The sequence below is a fragment of the Mauremys mutica genome, chromosome 5 (genome assembly GCF_020497125.1).
Source record: "Mauremys mutica isolate MM-2020 ecotype Southern chromosome 5, ASM2049712v1, whole genome shotgun sequence".
Classification (NCBI taxonomy): Eukaryota; Metazoa; Chordata; order Testudines; family Geoemydidae; genus Mauremys; species Mauremys mutica.
This window is the reverse complement of record NC_059076.1, coordinates 17,242,243-17,265,993: the sequence shown is the minus strand read 5'-3', so window position 1 is coordinate 17,265,993 and position 23,751 is coordinate 17,242,243. Positions and strand designations below refer to the sequence as shown.

At 43.1% G+C, this 23,751-nt stretch overlaps 1 protein-coding gene across 5 annotated transcripts in view; it reads left to right on the top strand.

Annotated features, from left to right (window-relative positions):
- The window catches only part of SLC4A4 (solute carrier family 4 member 4), a 303,735-nt gene that overhangs the window by 207,203 nt on the left and 72,781 nt on the right, over window positions 1–23,751 (top strand). For all 5 annotated transcript variants that reach the window (XM_045019895.1, XM_045019894.1, XM_045019896.1 and 2 more), the window contains 3 exons: window positions 14,760–14,917; window positions 21,223–21,310; window positions 23,212–23,366. In XM_045019895.1, coding sequence (XP_044875830.1) covers window positions 14,760–14,917; window positions 21,223–21,310; window positions 23,212–23,366 — 401 coding nt within the window. The remainder of the gene's footprint in view (window positions 1–14,759; window positions 14,918–21,222; window positions 21,311–23,211; window positions 23,367–23,751) is intronic.

Genomic DNA, 23,751 nt, shown 5'->3' with positions numbered 1-23,751 from the left:
ACAGATCCATTCTCCCCTTTGTGCAGCTGACTCCCACAGAATTTGAGGGGCACAACCTGGTTACGCTGTTTGATTCACCACATACTACCTTACCCACATTGTTAGCGACATGATACAGAGTTGGCTCATATGTCAACTACCGATTTTTAATAGTTTTGTATATCCTGCGGATTTTTTTTTCCAGTGGCTCACAGGACAGATCTTTGTCTGCAAACAGAAGTTGAACTCAATGTTTTGTATGTTTCATGTGGATTAGAATCTATTCTTTGTCAGTCTCTTGAATCTCATAATGCTACCTCTGTTTGAAGACATAGTGAATACTCCACAGGAACCTGGGAATCTGATGCTCTTTACCACATAATAGTGCTGGCATTCCCAGTACTGTGCAAAATCTGTTGGTCCTTCATGCTTTGTTAAAATGACCTTGGCAACCCCTAAAGGCTTTTTCTGGTGGTTTATATTTGAAATAGAAGAAAAGATGGGAAAATATCTTATTGGAGGTTTGTTGGGTGTGTTAGCGTCTTTCATTGTTGAGTATGTGCACTAGCATATACATAGTGGAGTATGTATTGATATATAGATAATAGAGTGAACTAGTATATTCTTCAGCTGGAAAAACTTGTGTTCAGGATGTGAAAAGACTTTGAATGAGCGTGGTCAGCTGGAGTGCTTAGTCAAAGAGATGCACAAAACCCTTCTTATTTGTTGTGATGTGTGCAGTGCTTATCCAAATCAGTGTTTCCATGTCAACAGAAACCTCAGCCAAAGCTAATTCTAAAGTTAAAAAGAAATTGGCCTGGATCAGAGAAACGCTCATTCTCTTCCCGGGAGGGATGGACTGAGGACTTCCTGCTGTTTGGAACTCAGTTCATTGATTGATTTTTTTTTTTATTTTTATTTTTTGTGAGGGTGCTTGGCTGATTTTTACTGTTTAAACGGAATGGACTAATCTTCCCAATCACCAGCGGGTAGTCCTAATTTCTTTATATGTCAGAATGGATGACCTAGTTCTATTCTAGGGGTCTCAAATGAAAATGACTTTCCCTTCCTGTACATTTAGCTGACACCCTTTTAAAAAAAGGGAAACAGACATTTCCAGGGAAGCTAGTTAATGCCGAGATGTCACTTATTTTGTTTATACGCATAGATACGCAGATTGCCCAACAGACTAGTTTTTGCTTGCTCAGTTTTTCCCACTACTCAGCAGCAAAAAGAAAAAAAAAAAGAAAATTTCTGTGTAACGGGTTTTGAGTATGGTCAGGCAAAACACATAGCACTAAAAGAATTCCAGAATATTTTTTTTTTTTTCAAATTCCAGTGAGAACTTTTTTTTAAACAAATACACGTGTGTTACAAAGTATTGGTTGCTTGTGCTAGTGTGCAAGAATCTGAAAGTGAAATTGACTAGAAGCAAAAGTGAAATATACTATACTGTGATTGCCTGAGCTGAAATACAAAAAGTAAAGGGCATAAACTAGATAAGATTTTTAAAATGCTCCAAAAGGTGTTACTGGTAGCATAGGCAAGGATGTTTATCTTTCCGCAGTTATTCTTTTTAACTTGACAACATCCCTCTAAGTAGCCTTAGATACACTGTCCTCCTACCATTGTCAGAAATGAGATTTTCAGTATATCATAATTTGTTCACTTTGGAAGTGGAAGGAAGCCAGGTCCTTTCTTCTTGCACAGAACATTTAGCCTTCCATTAGCCATACAAAACTGATTAGAATGTTACTGATATTGAGATTCATGGAGAAATGCACCTTCAAGATGTTCGTTTTGGCCGCCTCCTGATTCAATTGTAACTGTATCATTTCACAGTTTGCATTGTGTTAAAATAATGTATGATTAATTGCACTGATGGCACGTCAGGTCCTGGGGTGATTTCAAAGTTCTATCCATATCTGTAACCGGGACGGACAACTTGTGGCCTTACTAAAGTTTGATCTACACCACCAACTTATGTCTGTATAACTAAGCTGCTCATGGGGGTTGACTGTGCATTCTTAGCCATCTCTGCTCTCCCCAAGCAGCCCCCTTTCACTGCAGCTTCCTGCTGCTTTTATAGTGGAACCGCCTGATTCAAGCCAGCTGTGGCTCCTCCATAATCAGTGTTGGCTAGTCCTAAAGAGCAAGCCACCCTGTTAGACTATCCCATTGTACTGAACTGTTTAAATTGGTGATGTGTTTCTAAGTGCCAGAGGTAAAGGGTGCTTAATTCAGAGACCAGCTCCAAAAGAATTCCCTCTAGCTGGGGGAGCTGTTTTATCTAGAGTTCAGGATCATACTGTGCTGATGTTGCTCTCCTTGCTAAAACAGCACTTACGAGTACTTGCACAAGAAGAAAGATTCCCTGCTGGTCTGCCAGGAGAGCCAGAGATTTAACTGCTGTGACATTTTACAGGGGTCAGTGAGAATTTGAGTCAATATTAGGGTGTCTAAGTGATGCCCTCTCTTGCACAGAGGCTTGGACAAGACAGCTGTTGGCCACATCTCATCAGCTATGAGGGTGGAGACTCCAGTAATATCTTCCTCTTGCAGGTCCCAAGCCATCGCCCATTAAAGTCAATAGGAGTCTTTCAGCTGACTTTCTTTTTTACCCAACTCCCGTTAAAGGGTCTGATTTTGCTCACGCACATAGTGTGACTTGCCAGCAACTTTGTGTAAGTAAATGGAGTTACACCATGGTAAAACCAGCGTGACAGCAGAATAGGGTCTAAGGAGCTAGTGTGATGGTGTTGGTGAGGAATTAAGTACTAAGCCTGGACAGCAGAGTCCTCTTGGAGGCCCCAAACCGAAGCTGATTGAGGTCAATGGAAAGACTCCTGACTTCAGTGGGTCTTGGATCAGGCCCATAGTGAAGTCACTTTTTTCCCAGAACACCTCTAAGCTGAGGTGTAGTTTATTTGCTCTGCTTTAAGTGGAGCTTCTGTCAATCTAAGGTCACTATAAGTAACTTGTAGCGCTTGGGTTTTTACAAAAAACAAGTAGTTGTATCAGTGAGCTGAGTTCTGATCCGACCTAAAGTAAAGTTTGCATGTGCTGCCCTTCCTCCAAAGTGAAGCAGCAGGACCTTGATAGAGAAAGGACATGTTTCTGGGAAATAGTCAGTGTAAAGTGTTCTGTAAGGTAGTATTCTGCGTAATGAGCTGGCCGTGGTAGTTTTGCTTTTCCAGAGCACGCCTTCCACAAGGTTACATTCTTGGGCTTTTGTTCCTTCACTGTAACTGTACAATTTCCTTTTTTTCCTAAGTAAGCAACATTCTTGATGGTTAAACCCAGTGGTGTTTACTTCAATTGTGTCATTCCAGTGGTGATGGTGACTAAAATTAGCTCAATGGGATGGGGAACTGTAACCTGCACTTCAAAGATGACAGGAGGAAGGCATGTCATGAATTTACTGAAGCAGATGAGTTGCAAATAGCATGTAGCTCTGATCTTGTTTTATTGATGCTTTTGTTATAAATCGGGCCATGGATATTAATGTTTCCATGTCTCTGTGCAATGGTATCAGTCTTGAATAATTGTTTTTTGTCTTTTCTCAGTAAAGCCGCTGGGTCTTGGGGTAATGGTTTTCCATGCAGATAGCTGGCCTGTATACAGTTAAGGATAGGACAGCATGTGTAATCCTTTCCTTTTAGGTTAGATCAAACAAGTGACAGGAGCTTACGTTTACAGTAATTTTTTTCTTTCATGCTTCTGTTTGGGGCCAGATTTTCAAATTAGGGTATAACTGCAGAAACACCCATTGGCACAGAAATACAGGGAGTGAAATGTGTCAGAATGTGTGCAACTACAGGTACAATGCGTGTGCATCTTTTTGTGAGAATACTAGTTGTGCCCTGCTAGTTGTGCTCAGATCATCAGTAAGTGTTGCTCTTGCGATTTGCCTGGTAGCCAAAGTCAAGTAGCAATAACAAGAAGCATCAGTCACAATTCCTATAAAGTTATCCTATGCAAATGCATGCTTAGTAGGTATTCTGTATTCTGTTGATGCCATCTGCCACCAGTGCAGCACACAAAGGAACAACCAGTTTAAGCTTTTGCAGGTCTGTAGCCTTGAATTTCTGAGAGAGCTGCTGGCAGTTCTGCAGCTGGTGGTGTGGCTTACCTTGACTTTAGCTCATGTGACACAGGTTTTTATTTGGCAGCTTCTCATTAGGCTAGAAGTGATCAAATATTAATACACAAACACATGCAAACAGGCTCGTCTTAAAATTAATTCTAAGTATTATTTACAGGCTGCTTCTCAACAGCTGAAACGTCATTAAAATAATGTGATTAGCTAAAGGGCTTCTCTATTCAGCTTGAGGGGTTCTCCAGTAAAAGTTTTAGTTCAGCTGTATAGGTTTTTTAAGCGCTGTAGTTAGTGACTGATTTATTGAAGTTCCTGCTTTCCCAGAGTCATCTTCTGGATTAGCCTGTGAAATACTGCCCATACGTGCTGGGCGCCACAGAAGAATAGCAGTGTATCTCGGGCGGTCCCTTCCCCTCTTCTGCGTTCAGTGTTTTTAGTTTGTTTTTTGCAGTAGCACCAAAGGCCTCAGTGAGTCAGAGTCAGGACCCCTTTGCGTAGGGTGCTGCACAGACACCTAGGAAGAGACTGTTCCTGCCCCAAAGAATGTAGGCCAAGATTTTGAAAAGTAATGAGTGATTTTTGGGGAGCAGGGGAATCTAGAGGATTCTGGCTTCTAAGTCATGGCCATGTTTCACAACCTTTTCGACACCGGGGACTAGCGCCGGCTTCTGGCTTCTAAGTCATGGCCATGTTTCACAACCTTTTCGACACCGGGGACTAGCGCCGGTCCACGGACAGGTTGTTGAGCAACGCTGACGTAGGGTCTACACTGCAGCTGGAAGCATGCCTCCTAGCCGGGGTAGATAGACACTCGCTAGCTCTGCTCAAGCTAGTGTGCTAAAAATAAGAGTGTGGATGCTGCAGTACAGGCAGTGGCACAGACTAGCCACCTGACTACAAGTCTGCCTGACTACTGGGTCTGTTCTCGGGTGACTAGCCCAAGCCACCATCTGTGCCACTACAGCAACGGCTCCGTATAAATACTTTAGACACACAGGCAGGTAGACAGTGCTAGATTTCAAACCAGTTAAGTTGTCAGTACAGGATGGGAAGGCAGGTGTGAGACCACTATCTCCAAATGTGCTTGGGGCCGCCCGACTTCCAACTGCCATAGCTTCCCCCTGCACATGCTCCTGCCAACTGGTGCTGTCAGTAGCAGCAGAACTGAGGTAAGGCCTCAGCTTCCCAATACCCTTCCAGGACCGGCAGAGAAATGCCAAGCATTGAATACCCACCACCTTACTGCCCCTTCCCTCTGGGTGCCCAGCGCTCCATAGCGCCATGCAGGAGCACCCACTCTCCAGCCTGGTGCACGTGGCTGGGATGGGAGGCATTAGGTCCCCTCACTGAGAGTGAAGAAAACTGTTGACTGACTCCACTTGCTCCATGGCTCCATGCAGGGCTCTGGGAAATACGCTTACTGTGCTGACCCAAAACTTGGAAACCTCACTGTTGTGGTGGGTTTATTAGTGCCGGAATGGGAGATATGAACACTGAATTTAGGATCCCATGTGCTAGGCCCTGTACATTTCCTCCCCAGGAATTACAGTCTAAATAGAGAAGACAGCCAAAAGATAGGAGAGAGGCAGTGATACTATTTGTATTTTACTGAGGGGGATCTGAAGCACATAAAAATTGACATGCCCAAGGTCACACAGGAGATGTTTAGTAGAACAGGGAATTGAATCCAGGTCTTCTAATTTCTGGACCACTGATTTAACCACAAGGTGGTTATCCTGCCTCCCTGGAAGGCAGCGTCTCTGCTGTTGTGTTGCTGGCAAGCACATTCAGGCTCTGAGGAGGGTACAACAGTGATAGCCTTGTGCTAGTACAAGAGGTAGCAAGTCATCAGCAAAACAGTCAAGCCGACGAGACATGTAGTGCTATCAGATGCACATAGTAAACAAACTGACCTAATAATATCTGTTCATTAATCTCTTTCACTTCCTGTAATTGGAGGAGAGGCTTGTAACAACAGTTGGTTAAAAATATGTCCCGTGGAAGTGTGATTTTTCTAGTTGACTGTGCCTAGAAATTTAGTGTTAAAATGTTCGATGTCTAATGACATCATTAGTCAGATCAGAAGAATGTGTTCAATTTAGCAACACGCAGAAAAAGTAGCAGGAATGGTTATGATTGAGGGTTTTTTTTATGCTGTTTCTGCTGACGACATGGATCTTTTTAGAAGCTGCTTGGGGGAGTGGTTCAAAATGGATTGTAAACACATGGATTGCAGTCGTCCCATCATTTAACTTGCTGCAAATGAACTAAGAGAAGCTTTGCACACTGCTGCGAAGCTTAGCTGGAACAGAACACATGTTGTTGATATCGCTTCACTCATGGTGCTTTCATTTTAAAGAGTAGGTTAGGGATAAATGGGCCTGATCCACCAAAATGACACACCCTCCCAAACCTCAGGTCTTGAGCTCTGACTTGTCAAAGCACTTATACATGCATTTCAGTTTATCTTTATTCAGCAAAACACTTAGCCTCATAGAAGATCAGGGTTGGAAAGGACCTCATGAGGTCATCTAGCCCAACCCCCTGCTCAAAGCAGGACCAATCCCTAACTAATTCATCACACGTTTAACCTAGTGGCTCTCAACCTTTCCAAACTACTGTACCCCTTTCAGGAGTCTGATTTGTCTGGTGTACCCCCAAGTTTCACCTCATTTAAATACTTGCTTCCAATATCAGACATAAAAATACAAAAGTATCGCAGCACACTATTACTGAGAAATTGCTGACTTCCTCATTTTGTTTGTTTTAAATTTTACTTTGCACTGACTTTGCTAGTGCTTTTAATGTAGCCTGTTGTCAAACTAGGCAACTATCTAGGTGAGTTCATGTGCATCCTGGAAGACCTCTGCGTAGCCCTGGTTGAGAACCACTGGCTTAACCTGTTCAGCAAAGCTTAATGCGTTCTGTTTTGCTGAAGCACAGTCACAGCCCAGTCTCTTATTCTCAGTCCCGGTGCCCTGGACAAATTATTACTCTCTACTTTCTGGAGCAGCACTTGGAAAGGACTACATAGTGCTAATTAGAGATTCATATCAGGGTTTCATGTGATCAATTCCTTGTTTTTTGAGCAGTATCTCCTCCCTTGCCTCTGTTCCCTAACCTCTGTACCAGTCTGCCAAATATGGAGCCTCCCCAGACTTACTGGGACAGGTATACTTCTGGGTTTCTTTTCCTACAAATTCAGTGGACTCATGCAGTGCCTATAATCTCCCTTTTTTTTGTAATGTTATTTCACAATAACCTCAAAACTGTTAAGGGCAGCAGTAAGTATAAAGGGCTAGATTGTCAAAAGGACTCAGCGTTGGCCTATCTCGACTGCCACTGAAGTTGATGGTAAAAATCAAAATTAGACCAACACTGAGCATTTTGGAAAAGCGTGTCAGAACGGCTTGGTGTCCGACTCATTTGGGAGGCTGTGTAGTAGGCCGTGCTCCCAGCGTGTGCTGATCTCTGCATTTCCCATTGCTTTCCCATGTCCCCGTTTGTTCTTTTGTTTGCCTCGCCCCTGCCAAAAGCCGGCACAGCCCCAAGCGGAACAGTGGAGGCAGCAGTCTCGTGAAAAGGGACATGCTCCTCCATGAGATTTCCTGCTGGTGTCACTGGGGAAGTGTGGTGAGCAGGACTAGTGGCTCAGGTACAGGCCTGCCATGCAGGGCTCATTTAATAAAGGCAGCAGAAGTGTGTGCAGTCCAGTGCTAAACCAAAGCCTGTGCTCGTAGATTTCTACCACCAGGAAGATACTGGAAAGCAGCCAAGAGATGCTTTCCTTTAATTAGACTTCTACTGCGGTGTTTTCCTACCTAAGAAGTCAGAAGTAATTGATTACATTGACTTCATTATTTAGTCTACAGACTTACATTTTGTTGCCTAGACAATGCATGTTTTCTTGTGCTGTGGGTGGTGCAATTATGGGATGTAGGTGGAGAGATTAGAAGAATAACCTTCAGGCTCTAAGGAACTATTTTTAGTCTGAAGCTATGTCTATACTTTCAGAGAACACATATAAATGAGAATAACTCTGGCAGTTGGCTGATCAGGGAGAAGCTGGTTAGTAAAGTCCCTCCGGCACTCAGATACAACGGTGATGAGCACAGTATAAGACCTTAGATACCGTCCCGTCTTGTTTAAAGAACAATTACTGGAAACACGCAAATAAAACGTCTAAACCCCCATTAGGCTCCTGTGTGTGTTTGGCACTGGGGAGCAATAGCACAACGGATCCTCTGTTGCGTTTCTAGAAGCACTGCCAAGATTGTGACTGAAATCTCAACACTTCTTCCCTTACTGGTGTCTTAACCCTATGTCACCTCATCTAGCTCTGCTCCTGTCTTTTAGGCTTTCCCTGTCCTTATGCTGACCACAGCCAGTGTTCTTTGAGGACAGGCCTTCTGCTTACCCAACCTTAGATTAAATGCAAAGACTGGAATTTTTCTCCCTGTTTCTGATCAGATCAGAAAACAGGGTTTCCACCTCTGGGGCTGCCCCAAAGTGTTTATCCCCTTATGTAACAGTCAGCAGTGACCACTATTGTAAATGAAACCAACTTTTTTTGGCACTGGAAATAGGAGAAAATATGAAGAATGTATAAATATTCTTTCTCTCTCTAATACGTACACACACGTGCACATGGGCACAATCTGACCTTGGGGCGGGATTAGCTCTGAAGGCTAAACTTTAGGGCTTCTTTTCACTAGAAAATTACATTGAGTCAGAATATAGCCAGGAGGCATGTGTCGCATGTGATTCCTTCAGGTTCTTCCCCTATCAGCACTTCCAGGTTCCTGGTATAACTCGAGAATCACTGTTCGTTGTCCCTTGGCATCTTGTGTTCAGGTATGAGATCCCGTCAATATAAAGGACATTGTCTTAGTGATGCACGACTTAATCACCACCTGGCCCTTACATGCAGGGCCGGCTCCAGGCACCAGCGAAGGAAGCAGGTGCTTGGGACAGCCAATGGAAAGTTACTTAGATCATAGAAGATCAGGGTTGGAAGGGACCTCAGGAAATCATCTAGTCCAACCCCCTGCTCAAAGCAGGACCAATCCCCAGACAGATTTTTGCCCCAGTTCCCTAAATGGCCCCCTCAAGGATTGAACTCACAACCCTGGGTTTAGCAAGCTAATGCTCAAACCACTGAGCTATCCCTCCCCCTGGCGGCACGTCTAGGTCTTCGGCAGCAATTCGGCGGTGGGTCCCTCAATCCCTCTCAGAGGGAAGGACCTGCCACCGAATTGCCGCTGAAGAATTAAGCGGTGCGGTAAAGCTGCCGCTGATCGCAACTTTATTTTATTTTATTTTTCTCTTTGCTGCTTGGGGCGGCAAAAAAGCTGGGGCCGGCCCTGCTTACATGGGTCAGAGTTCAGGTTCCTTGGGTTGATTCTGCACTGCCCAACGCTTGGCATAGTCATATACCCCTGGGGAAAGTGAGTGCAAAATGGGTGTAAAGTGTTACTTGGTAGCATTTTACACCCACTTTACACTGTGGTTCATGACTACACAAGGGGCTGGGCAGTGGAGAATCAGGCCCCTTGTATTGTGATTATGCATATTCCTAAGTGATGGGAATAACACCTCTGTTATGTGGCTAGTACAAGATAGATGGTGTCCTTAACAATTCATTCTCTTGCTATTACAATGCCTGGGTTTTGTAAATGACAGAGTAGAGTAGGTAGTTACATTGCTTTCAGTTTAACTGACTTTATTAGAAAAGTTTAGTTTTGCTTTGTTTTTTGAATAGCTTAAATTTTAGCCCTGTCACCACAAGTGAAGAAGATAAAGGAAAGGGAGATCTGGAACAAAGAAGGATGAAAGTTTTAGCAATATGATCCCACAGTGACGTAGGCAGTTGCATGTGCCAATTGCATGGTTGTTTTTCAGAGAGTAACGGTCCATTTGCTTTGATCCTGTTTTGCTGTTCATGCCTTCAGTATCATTTAAAAAGGCACCCCCATCCCTATGGATCAAACATCTGCTTGGAGAACGTCTGTCAGCATGTTGTGTGTCACCATAGATGGTCTTTCTGCACCCTTGATATTGATGGAAAGGTAGACATCTTAATACTTTCATCCACACCCCAGGTACAGTTGTCAACATTAGAGTCATTTGTATTGGTGTAGCTAGAATCATAGAAATGTAGGACTGGAAGGGACCTCAGCAGGTCATAGAGTCCAGTCCTCTGGACTCAAGACAGGACTGCGTAATAACTAGACCATTCCCGATTCCTCCATTGCTGATGTGTGACATCATTGTAAAGGGAGGCACAGCAATGCACCTTACCCCAGAAGTTGAGAAAACACTGGTTACAAATACTAACAAGCCTTTCAGTGTTTGCTGTACTGATAACCTCCATCTTGATACTCCCCAGAAACTAGTGCACAAACTAGTTTCAAACCTGCCTTGTTAAAGATGGCTTTGCTAACTCCCTGTTGCACAGCCCCACTGGGAGCAATTCACAGGTCCTGATTCCTGAGCCACTCTGATTTCCTCACGACTCCTCCATGGGGAGATGGAATCACTGTGAGAGAGGTGGGGTTTGATGTCTCTTACAGGTTTGATGTCCTGTGTGCTAAGGAAAGGGAAGCATGTTGCCTGGAGAAAGAGACCCGCAAAGTAGGTATTCCTCCGTGCTGCTTGATCAGAGGCACTCAGTCTCTGAGCCTGCTCCTCCACCCAGCAGCAGGTCTATCCCTGTTGGATTCTCCTCAGGGCCAGCCTACAGGAAATGCTGTGCTTCCATGCACCGGTGGACCCTGCTCACTGCCTCTCCCCACCCCTTCCTGGCAGTGTAAAGCCTTTCAGAATGTGTACAGACTAGCTAGAACCTGGGCCGGATTTACACCTTGCGCACCCCTAGGCACGGCATCTTCAGCGCCCCCACCTACAGCTGAGCTTCGTGTTTTCCGTAAAAAAACGAAACTTTTAACCCACTTTCAACTTTTAGGCACCCCTAGGCATGTGCCTACTGTGCCTAATTGGAAATTCAACCCTGGCTAGTGAGAAAATTCCTTGACGGCCTCAGCAGAGCATGTCCTGACTCCTGTGTATGTGTTGATTCTTCCAGCATTGCTTTAGCAAGCAGGGAATTATTTAGCAGCCTAAATTTAAAACTAGCAGAGATTTGGTTTGGGGAATTAGCATATGCCTCATGTTTTCCCTGTGCTTTTAATGTTTTCCTGTTTATAAATATTAAAACATGCTGTTCACATGTACTCTGGGGCTTTTGGGAGGCAGTGGGGCCAGATCTTCAACTGGTGTAAATTGTCTTAGCTCTATTAAATGAATTTCTCCGCCACTGACTCACAACAGTTGAGGATTTGGCAGAGTGGTGTTTATGGTTGCTCGAAGTACATATTCCGCATTAACAGTGTTTTTATTTAGCTTGAAACTTCCATGCGAAGTTTGGTTTAGAGAGGAAGGTATTCTGAGCCAGAGGAAGGGGGGAATGGAGTCCATCAAGTTGGCAGTTGTTCTGGTGGGATGAAACATTAACTGTGATGGCTTGATTAAGAAATAATGGATGTCTGCTTGGTTATGGAAGCATCAGGGGACACTTTAGTTGCATAGCTAAAGTACTACCTACAATGACATCTGTAGCTTTCATAGAGTTTGGGCTGCGTTTATTTTCATGTTTAAATAATGTGGCAGGAATAAGGGAAATGTGTCTATTATTAGGGTAAGGATGGGGGAAGAACAACAGTCCTTGCCTAACATCTGCTGCTTTTAGATATAATAGTTATGTACAGTTTGTTTTTAAATATCTGGGATCACTATCACGTAGACACTTAAATACAAGTTGAGTTTTTGTTTTGTAGCGTACATGAGTTCATTGAGGGTAGGCATGGCTGTTCTGTAATGGATTAGCTCAGTGGTCCCCAACCTTTTCATCTGGCAGGTGCCAGATGAAGGACCGTGGCAGCGGTTGAGCATCCGCCGAAATGCCGCCAAAATTCGGCAGCGACTCCTCTGGATGACGTCGCTTGTCGGCGGCAAGTGGTGTCATCCAGAGGCATCGCCGCCAAAATGCCACTTTCGGCGGATTCTCAATTGCCGGCCAGGACATGGGCGCATTTAGATGCGCGCCCGCGGGCACCAGGTTGGGGACCCCTGGATTAGCTGGTCTTGTCCCCATACATTTCCATCCTCGCCTTGACATACGCACCTTTGCATATCATCTGTAATTCTGCGCAGACCCTCACAGATAATATTCCATACTCACCTGCACATCAAATGAGAAATTCTGCTCGGTGGACTCACTCTGGCATGTGTTATGCCAACAGAATGCTGGGCGATTGTTAGTGAGTGAATCCGTTAACATGTGAAAGGAGGGTGGGGGAAAGTGTATGTTTCCAAAAGCCTTTTATTCATCCAAATGCAAACAGATTTTCACTGGGCTTCCAAAGGGCATGCTGGGGATCTCGGGGGGGACACATCCCTGCCAATTGTCAAGAGTAGTTTTTGCTGAACCTGTGCCTCTCTGGGGGAAAAATGATCTCTCTTGGGCTGAGACTAACCACTGCAAATCTCAGATCAAAAGGCAAATGGTTGAGAACGTTTTAAAAGCAACTGAAGACGACTCCATCGGGGAGATGATTAGGCATCACTGCGGGCTCTGCCTTTATATAAAAAAAAAAAGAAAAAAGAAAAAAGAAAAAAAAGTAATCGCACAGTAGAAAGGAAATAGTTCCTGCATCACATGAATGGAATAATCACCTGAAAAAACTGAAGCCTCAGGAAAACTTCTCAGGATATGATAATTTCTAAACTGTTTTCCAAATTATGTATTTATAAAACTCCTGCAGCTCCACTACTGGGTGGGTGGGTAAATAAATAAGTCTGTGATTGGTTGGTTGGTTTGTTTGTTCCCAGTGGTGGAACTGCAGGAGTTTTGCATTACAGAGACCACAACACGATAGTACAACAGTTGTAGGGGAGATGGGAGTATTGTGAATGTCTCTGCCAATCCTGCCATCTCTAACTGCTTCACCTCGGCTTCCCAGAGGGCTTCATGTGCTTTCTGGGGTGCAAAATGGGGATACTGATACTGACTTCCTTTGTAAAGCCCTTTTAAGATCTACTGCTGAGACTCGCTGTAGAAGAGCGAGGAGTCACTATTAGAATGTGATTTAATAGGACTGTTTGCAGATCCTCCAGAAGTTTGGGATATGGATTAATATCTAGAAGTTTGGATGCTTATCCAAAGCTAGGGAGGCAACATGCGCGGGAGACCTTTGATCCTCCAGCCTCGCTAGCCAACCTGTACTCGAGAACTGGTAAACTGGGGTCTTCATTGGAGGAAGGGCCAGGGGCTTGCTCCCCCTTTCTGGTGTGTCTGGGGGAGAATGGCAGGTGTTTGAACAGCTGCACGAGACATCTCCCCTTCTCTTGCTTCCTTCAATAGAATGGGACTTTTCCTCCTCTGCATCCCATGGGAACACATGAATCCCTCCCCATCTTTCTCCTGCTCCGCCTTCCCCCACCCAGTCCTCCTGCTTCTCTCCTCTCTCAAATTCTCCCCCATTTTTACCTCTGCTCCCTCCCCAGAGTTAATGTCGTCTCTGGTCCCTGCACCCCTTCCCTCCCCAGAGTTGAGTGCGCCTTTGTTCTCCTCGGTCCCTTAAAGTCATGGGGGAAGTAGGCCACAAGTCTTTCCCACCTCCCCATAGGATAAGCCTATGGGTGGATGCTGCACTGTCTGCTTCTAACAACTGCTCCCGTCCCATCTTCCTCTTCGCTATTCTCTGCCCTGCACTGAGACCGCAGAGGGCATTGGGGAGCGTGGAGGGCAGTTGCCAGCTAGCCTCCTGCTTGCTTCAGCACTCCACCCTAGGGGCTGGGGACCAGCGGAGCTGTTACAAAAAACTCCTGCAGTAGCTGCCACAGCTCCCAGTGGGTCAGTGAATGGGATGGCTCTGGAAAGATGGGGTTGGGGAAATCTGGGTTATCCACATGACAGCTCTGCTGCTAAAAGTCCTAGGTAGGCTAATAGAGTGCGCCATCCTTCCATTAATGCTTTCACACTGTGCAAAGGACAGAGGAATATATACTATGCAAATACTGCCGGGTTCTACAAAGAGGTAGAAATGAGCCATAGTCCCCGTTGGTTCCGTCCGATCCCGCAGAACGTAGGGTGTCATTTGTTAAAAGTCTCTAACCCTTATGGTTGCAATGAGAACTCGAAGGTGACCTGATGCAGTGCTGTCTTCCTGAAACTAGAAGTTCAGAGAAACTATAACCGAAAGAGGCATGACCTGTCCCCATTAATCCAGTAGCATCGTGGCTCTCTACCCTAATGATAGCATTGCTAACTGTTTTAGTGGGGAGAAATATCTGACTTCTTTTAGCTTGTGTGTGTGTGGGGGAAGATACTACCACTGTGGGTGTTTTTTCCCAGTCTTACCTCTGCTTGACAGCTGTGAGTGGGTCAGGGTGGGTCATACAAAGAACAGCGTACATGTCTATGTTCCCGTAAATAAAAGAACATGGCTATATTAGATATTGGCTGCAAAGAAGTGTTGGTGATACGTTCAGGTGGATGTTTAAAGGTCATGGTACTGTTACAGGAGAGGGGCTAAAATTGGATTAGTTTGATTATGTATTCATATTAATCTGCCTAATGAGAGAATCAATTTTTTCCCCCTTTTTCCTCTCACTGCCACAGCTGAAGAATAAGTTTATGAAGAAATTGCCCCGTGATGCTGAGGCCTCCAATGTATTGGTTGGTGAGGTAGACTTCTTGGAAAACCCTTTCATTGCCTTCGTCCGGCTGCAGCAGGCAGTTATGCTGGGTGCTCTGACTGAAGTCCCCGTTCCTACCCGGTAAGAGAGCCTTCCTCAGCATGCAACATGAATCAGAAAAGTGTTTTCACCTTTAAAATAATGACACCATTCCAAAAGGGAACCGTCTCCATTGCTTTCCATAATGTACCTTGCAGTGGATTTATGTATTTTACCAAGACTATCAGAACTGAGCTAACAGATCACCCCTTCTGTCATATTGAAATCTTGGATTTGTTGTAATATCTAATCTATGAATATACATTAATAAGTGTTTATGTATAACACTAAAGGGACACTATTAACTTGAAATCTAGTCGGGGGGAAAAATGGAAGGAAGTACTACACTCATCCCTGAATTCTCTGGTATTTTTTCTGTTTTTATAAGTACATTTTCTTCTTCTTAAAAATGCTTTTTTCTCCCTGGTTGTTGTCTCAAAGAACCCTAAAAAAATAAATGGGGGACAGTGAAACTGACAAGATGCAAAGGGTGAAATTCTGGCATTATTAAAAAGAAAAGTGCTATCCTGTATGAAAAGTGAATAAATTGGACAAAATCTTTCAATAATAGTCATTGTAGGTGTTACTTGTTATTACAAGGAGCGCAGATTTTTCAGGCGGGAAGTGTGATTTTTTTTTTTAAAGTAACCATGTCCCTTTTTGTGTTAGAACTTTAAGCCCTGATCCTGTAAATGTGAACATACTTAACTTCAAGTATGTGGATGAGATTGTTCATATGTTTAAAATAAAGCATATGCATAAACATTGGCAGTATCAGGGCCATTAACTCACAAAATTGAATATATGACCGTTAAAGGTCTATTCATATGCATAAAAATACAGTCTTTAATGATGCAGTTACATACTATTTCTCTATGCAATATATGGCAATGTCAGTTTAAAAAAAGTGTAGAACCTTAGATACATGTACTGCATTTTTTGTGTATTCTAGACAGAAACCATGAAAGTAATTAGTATTAAAAGTATATAGTAAAATGTACTTAAACTACCAATGAAGCATAATAAAGTTATAATGAAAAGAACAGGCTGCATACAGATGGAATTTCAGTTATATCACAATGTTCTTTTTCAATTCCACCTCGCTAGCAGAGGTGCTTCATTAATATATATTACTGTAATATATGTATTACTATATGTACACAATTACCACTTAATGCCATTATGTATTAGCACCTGGCAACATACATATGTTTTAATATCAATTTACAGATTTAGTTTACATTGACTGTAAATACTGAGTTTGAAATGTCCTGATAACTTTTTAAGTATTAGTGTGCAAATACTTATTTTTACGTGAACATTAAAAATTTTTAATGTGTATCCATTATATGATGAAAGTAATATTTGCACAGTGCTGAGAAAGTTTGAGGAGATGTATATTATATGAAAGGTTGTAAGAAGAGACATAAAGTACTAACATGAGCAAAGAATAACAAACTATTAAGGCACAAGATAAAACTGATATGGGAAGATAAATCTGTCAAAAGTCCACAGGTCTAAAGTTTATAAACTTGTATTACTAAGATTAGAAATACACGGAATCAAAGTTGCCCATATTCAAGTTAAATAATCATGGGTTAGTGGCAACTTGTCAGTAATTGTCATGAACTGGGCTCAAAGAGATTGATCTGTGTTTGATGTTCGGGTAACATTGCTTATTAACCATGGTGCAGTGTGCATGTCTGAAATCTATTTCACTGGAGCATTAATATGGAAATGCTAAGAAATGTTTGAGTATGTTTAATTTATTTATATTTTGGGGTATTTTTTAAAGAGTACATTGGAAAAAATAGGGTGGATTATTTTTAGCAATAAGTGTTTTTGCTGTCTCAGCATTACTGGGTGCTGTACATTTCAGTACTTCAGTCACTAGTCTGATCCTGCTTATTTCTTTTTTAAATACACGTCTGATTGTTTCTCAGTAGAGGTAAAATTAGACATCCTTTGTTCTGAAGTGAGAGCCGAAGTTGGATGTAGAAAAGCTTAATAACCTCATGAAATAATTCCAGAGTGTTATTGAAAACAATACATCCTTCCATGTTCGCATTTTTTCCAGGAAATATTATTATCCATTTGCTGTCCTCCAAACCAAATGTTAGCTGTAATCAGAGTAGGGAGGCTCATTAACGTGCTTCTGTGAGAAATGAAGAGCCATATGCAGTGGTTGCATCCTGTGAAATCCAATAAAGGAAATCCCAGAAGGGCCCACATTGGCTATGATGGACTACCTCATCATTCAGTCATTTGTTTTAACCTCCCAGTGCAGTGAACATGTCTGCTGTAAAGTGCACTTCACAACTCGCAGATCCTAAAAAGTGCAATAGGTGGAACCTTTTCTGTTTTTTTTTAATTTAGGTTTCCCTTGTTATGTTATCTGATAAAAACCGCAGCCAAAACTTTCAAATGTTGGTGCTCAAACTTAGACCACCTCAAGCCATATTTAGTCTTGTACATAAGGTGGCCTTATTTTTTTGAGGAGTTGGGCTGCAGTTGTGCCAACACAGCAATGTAAGCCTAGGGTTAGTGGGACTCGAGTCAGCTGACCGGCGTCAGGGAACCCTGGGCTTGAGCATCTTCATTGCGTTTTAACCTTGGGTTAAGGATTTTCTGACCCATCTCGAACCTAGGGCACTGGTGTCCATACTGCAGTACACAGACCCGAGTCAAAGTAACCCTATCTGGGCTTACATTGCTGTGCAAACATGCCCTCACTGTACGGATTACTGCAGCCCGAGACCAGTTGGTGATTGCAGTGGGAGCTGCAGCTGCTCAGTGCCTCTAAAAATCAGCCCACTTCTATTTAGGAGGCTAAACATGGAGTCAGAAGCCTAATTTTAAACTCCCAGATTTGAAAATGTTGGTCTAGAACTGTGAGTAAGGATTTATTTGGGGTGTCTGTATAATTTTGTAGGTTATAATTGGAAATTTATTTACCAGCTGACCCACTTTTCTTGAGCATCCATAAATATGCTGAGTGCTTCATAGACACAAGTGATTGCCCCGAGGAGTTTACAGTCAAGGATCCTGCCTCATCCTGCCCCACTGAACTTGAAGGGAGCTGGATCCTGCTGTATGGGCATAAACTGAGGTCTGACTCAAGTAGAGAAGGTCATAAATAACCTGAGGGAAAGTGAGGGAGAAGAAAAAGTTCTTAGTAATAAGATGACATAACATAGTATGTTAGACATCTTGGTGCTTCCACTTTCAAAGCAAATTAATCTTGATTCCCATGGACAACATATCAGCTGTGACTTTACAAGGGGGTAGGGCGTCATTTGTTGAGGATGAAGATACAAGCACCAGCATCTTATGGCTTAGAGGTAGGCTTTGCACTGAGCTCTCCGCAGGGTGAAAGGCTAATATTCTGTGCACCCCTTCATCCTCATTCCTTTTCTTCATGTTGCTTTGGAAATGTAGAACAAACACACTCTAAATAACCCATACAGTAAAATGTATCAGGCAGACTGATGGCTCTGTATTCTCTTTCTTATTGCCTCTAATTGTTGTTTGGTTTTGATTTCAGACTAATGTTTAGTTACAGAGCAGCTGATGCTTAATGGAAATCTTTGAAAGATTTTTCTATTTAGAAATCACTCTGCCTAGGCTTCGTTACTAAGAATATTTACATGAAAACGGAATCTTTGTTTAAAAGAAAGCAGCAAGAGCCCATGAGCTCGGACTGAACAAAGTCCCTGTTCTTATGCCATCTTACCATCCTTGGCATTAAAAAACAGGGAATTGAAATCCAGATGAGGAACTGTAAGTACAGCTGTTTTGCAATAGGATGTTTTTCAAAGTTTTCCATGAGGCATCATTGGCCCTTCACCCTGTGCTGTGTCTGTCCATTACAGATTCGATTTCCCAGGCTTTTAAAATCATATCTATTCTGCTCATTTTGGTCTCCAGTCATTAATTTTAAGTCTACAGTGCTAGGAATTTCTCACTTTCACAAGCACTTATTCACCACATTTACGCTAATGACTTGGGTGGGTCTTAATGAAGCTTCTAGACTAAAATTCTGCAGATTACCTTCAGATCTCCCCCATCTGCAGCCTTAAGATGGTGGAGAAGGTAAAGAAACACCGAGAGGAGTTTTAAGGGTATGTGGGCAGGGGTTATCAGTACAGAACTGCATAGTCGAACCTGTGATTCTGCACCATTATTATGCCTTGAAACCTTAACTGAAATTTAGTGACTTCTCCAAAATCACACAAGAAGCTTGTGGCAGTTGAGCCTTGATCTCCAGAGTCCCAGTTAATTGGTTAATAACGAGATCATCCTTTTCCTTTGGTCTGATTTTTTTTTTTTAAGCGTAGACACAATCTGTGTCTTGCGCATTGTTCAGGATATCAGCCTTGTCCCAATGACTGCGGCTTACTGGAACTCTTCCAGCTTTGGGGCATTCTCTGGGGAATCCTGACTCTTGGCAACAAGGGTTTACATTTCTCAGTCTCTGCTTCTGTATACCACCAGGCAAGCAACCGGCGGGGTGGCACGTTGACAAGGTGCCCAAACAATGAATCATCATGTGTGGTGAAGGTGGGAAAAACAAAAGACTTCACCTGGCTGGAGTCTTCATTTCCTTCTCCCAGGAGATCAATAACAAATAGCATCCCCGCCATCAAGCAGCGTCCAGTGGTTTCTGATGGGAAAACTAACCCAGCTGGCCTTTCCCTTCCTCTAAGGAGGCATGTGCAATCACTCTGTTGATCAAGGGAACAAAATAAATAGCAACGGCGAAACAAACCAGAAAACACCCTTTTCTGACGTAACTACCTTTAACCCTTAGAGAAATCCCAGTGTTTGGTTTTTTCCTGCTTTGGGGGGAGAGGGGTTCTCCCCATGTGTGGGCAGCCCTGGCTTTCACCCTGTGATACTTCCTGCTCTGCCATGGATATTTTATATATGGAGTGCCCTGCCTCCTGGATTAGCAGCTACCACACAGCGATTGCAGGCAGGCCTGGCCCTGGGACACTGTGGCTCACTCTTGCCTCAACCCACTGTGGGGACTCTACACCTCCTCACAAGTACATTTTCCCCCCCCCTCCCCAAATTGAGCTCTGATGCTTCTTTATGCCATTTAGTAGAGATTTCAGTCACATTCTTTAGCCTAAGCAGGCATGGCACCTGACCCCTCGTGTATCCCTCCAGCAAACTGGGTTTAATTTCAGCACCAAAATCTCTGGAGTTGACTGAGATGCACGAGGGTTGTGTCCATTTACACCAAGCTGAGTTTGGTCCTTAATCTCTTGCTAGAGAGCAGGGCAGTAATATGGCTGTGGTGCCTTTGTTTGGCCCCTTTTCCAGACAGACTGGATTTACAGTGCACATAATCTGCTTGATTTGCACTGCTGTGGAGTGTTTCTCCATCAAACCCAGCGTGAGACACGGGAGTTGCTGAAAATTGTCTTTTGCACGTGAGCAGTACATGTTCCTAGTCTCTGGGCATTTTGAGGAGTATCACATTTTAGCTGCTGCCTGCACCTGGCTCATGAATTAGGTTGCAGGGGTTGCTGCTGGTCGCTAGACCCCTCTGTGTAGCGCCATCACTGGTTTGATGAAGAAAATACAAAGAAACCTGATTGACATCTGAGCCAAGGAGTCTGTGTGTAGTGGTGACCTAGGTCTTTAGAGGAAAAACTTCGAGGACCACATAACTGAAGGAAGAATTTGATCCCCTAATTTGCTAGGATAGCAAGTTTTGATTAACTGAAGTGTGTGAATCTCAAAGGGAGACATACACTAGTTATGCTGTTGACACAAAGGCCTAGTCTCATTCCTCCTATGGGCCAATGGCCTGACTATGAAGGGGACTGAGCTCCTGTTGAAATCAGTGGGAGCAGTAGTGACTCTGCAATTCTGAAAACCCAAGTTTAAAATAATGCATTTTGCAAATTTTCCTAGATTCCTCGTATTTTGTGCAACTTTTACCTGAATGTACTGTACACTGAAACAAGATTCACCTTGGGTTTTTTTTTTTAATGAAATACAACTGCATTGTGGGTTTAGAGTGAAGTCTTCAAATGTGCCCAGTGCTGGCCTAAATCTGGTCCTGTTGAAGTCAGAGAGTTTTACCACTGACTTCAGTGGGAGCAGTTTGGTCAATGCTGATTCCTTTTGAAAATCTCACTCTTAAAATCTGATTATATCCTGTGTGTTTTGCAGGAAGTGGAATGGATTGCATCTCTAACTACTACAGTATGATCCTTGTAAAGACGAATCTCTGTGTTCACGCTGTTTATTGATTGTAGACGAGTTTATGGTACAATGAGTAAATGATACAGTTTGCTATCCTGGATGGTAATGGTCCATTTGTTTTTGGTCAGATTCCTATTCATTTTGCTGGGTCCGAAGGGAAAAGCTAAGTCCTACCATGAGATTGGTCGATCCATTGCCACTTTGATGTCGGATGAGGTAGGCATCTTTGCATACAGTGTCCAATTGTTTGCTGCTGTTTCATCAACCTAGATGGTAGCCATCCTCTTCTTTAGCCATATAGTAACTTTTTGGGTTCCACATATCAGTACCGTACATGAGGCTACTTTGGATGGCAAATTGGGTGATGGATCCATGAGTGCTGACTTTATGTACAGCTGAGAGATCAAATTCTGATTATCTTTAAATTCCTTTTCTTCATTATTTAATCTGCCTCCACACTTCTGTAAATGTGTAGAACTAGAACGTTTCTTTCCTGCATCTTTCCCTGCAATCTGTAATTTTTTCAAATACATTGGAGTTACTTTATAAACTGTGCTTTTTTTATTCACATTCCAAGATCACAGTTACCCCACAGCAACTCTAACAGTGCATCGTATTGTCGAAATAGTTACACCCACCATGTGTTGCCCTGTGTCCCAGAGCACTGCTTTAACTAATAATTGCACATTACCCCTCTGTACCTACTAATTACTTTCTAATAATACACACCAATAATGTGATGTGATGTGATGTGATATACTATCTACATAAGTTAAACATTCTTCTCAGTGTCTCTTGGGCTCTGCACAACTGTATCTCACCAACATCTTAGCATTTTCTCTTTCTTCTTGTGCTCCTTTGTTCTCTGACGATTCCCTTGGTTTCATTCACCCACTTCAAGCTCTGTCTTTGTTCTGAGCACAGGGGCGGAATATAATAATCTCCTAATTTCCCATGCACCCAGTGTCCTCTCTCTCCTTCCTCCAATGCCTCTTGAAAGTCCACTAGTTTTCAAGTGCTTCCATATGCTGATCCCTCCCCCCCCAACCTGAATTGTCATTCTGAAAGGTTCAAAATATGTTAAGAAAATAAATCTTAGTATTCTTTTGTCTCTGTTTAACCACTGGCTTCAGCCTCACTCGTTTACTTCTAGTTGGCCCAACTTGGTATGTCTCACTAAATTATTTCCCTGTGTTGCAGGGACCTTTGACACTGGTGCACCTCAGTCCCTTCTGTTCTCTGCCTATGGCCCACGCTCCTGTGAGCTGTAATACTCTAGTCTAGTTTCAGGTGTTGGGTTTAGCGTGCGGATGCTGGGTGGTATTGGTGGCCTGTGATCTTGGTGGTCTCTCTGGTGTTAAACTCTCTGACTCTATCAGTAGAGGTGGCCAGAAGACATTTCATTAAAAATGCTGAATAAAATGTTGAAGTTATTTCTGTTTCATAGGGTTCAGAACCCCCCTTTTTTTTTGTTTCTTGACATTTTTAGTGACTTGTTAAAACTGAATGACTTTTCCCCGATCCCACTCAAAGCATTACTGAAATGTCTGTTGAAACTTTTTGGCTACTGAAAACTGGCTTTGTGGCAAATGAAAAATTTTGCTAACATTTTTCATAAAAATGTTGTTAAAAACAAAGCATGTCAAGAAAGTCATGTTTTTTTGGTCGGGGAGGGCAATTTAAAAAAAAAAGCCATTTTTGTTTTAAAATCTTTGTTCAAAAAACATTGGCCAGCTTTGCTCTGAAGGTCATATCTAACTGACCCAAGTACCACTGATATCTATCTATCTATCTATCAATCAGTGCGGGGAGGGATAGCTCAGTGGTTTGAGCATTGGCCTGCTAAACCCAGGGTTGTGAGTTCAATCCTTGAGGGGGCCACTTAGGAATCTGGGGCAAAATCAGTCCTGCTAGTGAAGGCAGGGGGCTGTACTCAATGACCCTTCAGGGTCCCTTCCAGTTCTAGGAGATAGGTATATCTCCATTAATTTAATTTATATTTTTTGTAGTGTATTGAGTGTGAGTCTATTAAAGCTTTTCTGAAAGATCTGTTGTAAGTCTTGGCTGTAGAAAATAGTAAAACTCTTGCTGCATTGAGATTTTTGCTTCTCCTGCAGGTGTTCCATGACATTGCCTATAAAGCCAAAGACAGGCAGGACCTGATCGCTGGAATCGATGAGTTCCTGGATGAAGTCATTGTGCTTCCACCTGGGGAGTGGGACCCTGCCATCAGGATAGAGCCCCCCAAATCTCTCCCATCTTCTGATAAAAGGTAACAGCAGGGAGTAGCAGGGCTCCTGTCAGTAACAACAGAGTAGGATATCCTGGGCCAGCGTATTAACTCAAGAAGATGAAGGGAGTGTGATGGGTTGAACCCAAGAACATGTGTTACATTAAAGCAAGTGATGTTTATGTAGGCAGGGCTGGCTCCCGTTCTCAGTTATATGAGAGTGCAGGGCAACTGGGGTTGAGTATCTTGAGGAAGACATGCTTGGCCACTTAAATTGGATCCGCAGCATTTACTCTCCAAGCTTGAGGAACGAAAGCAGGTGAATGAGGGTTGCAAGTGCAAACAGTGCAGTGGAAGGGGAGGAATAGGAAGGAAGCAGAGGAGTTGTCATTTTTTCCCCTCAGCATTGAATTTTCCACATGACACA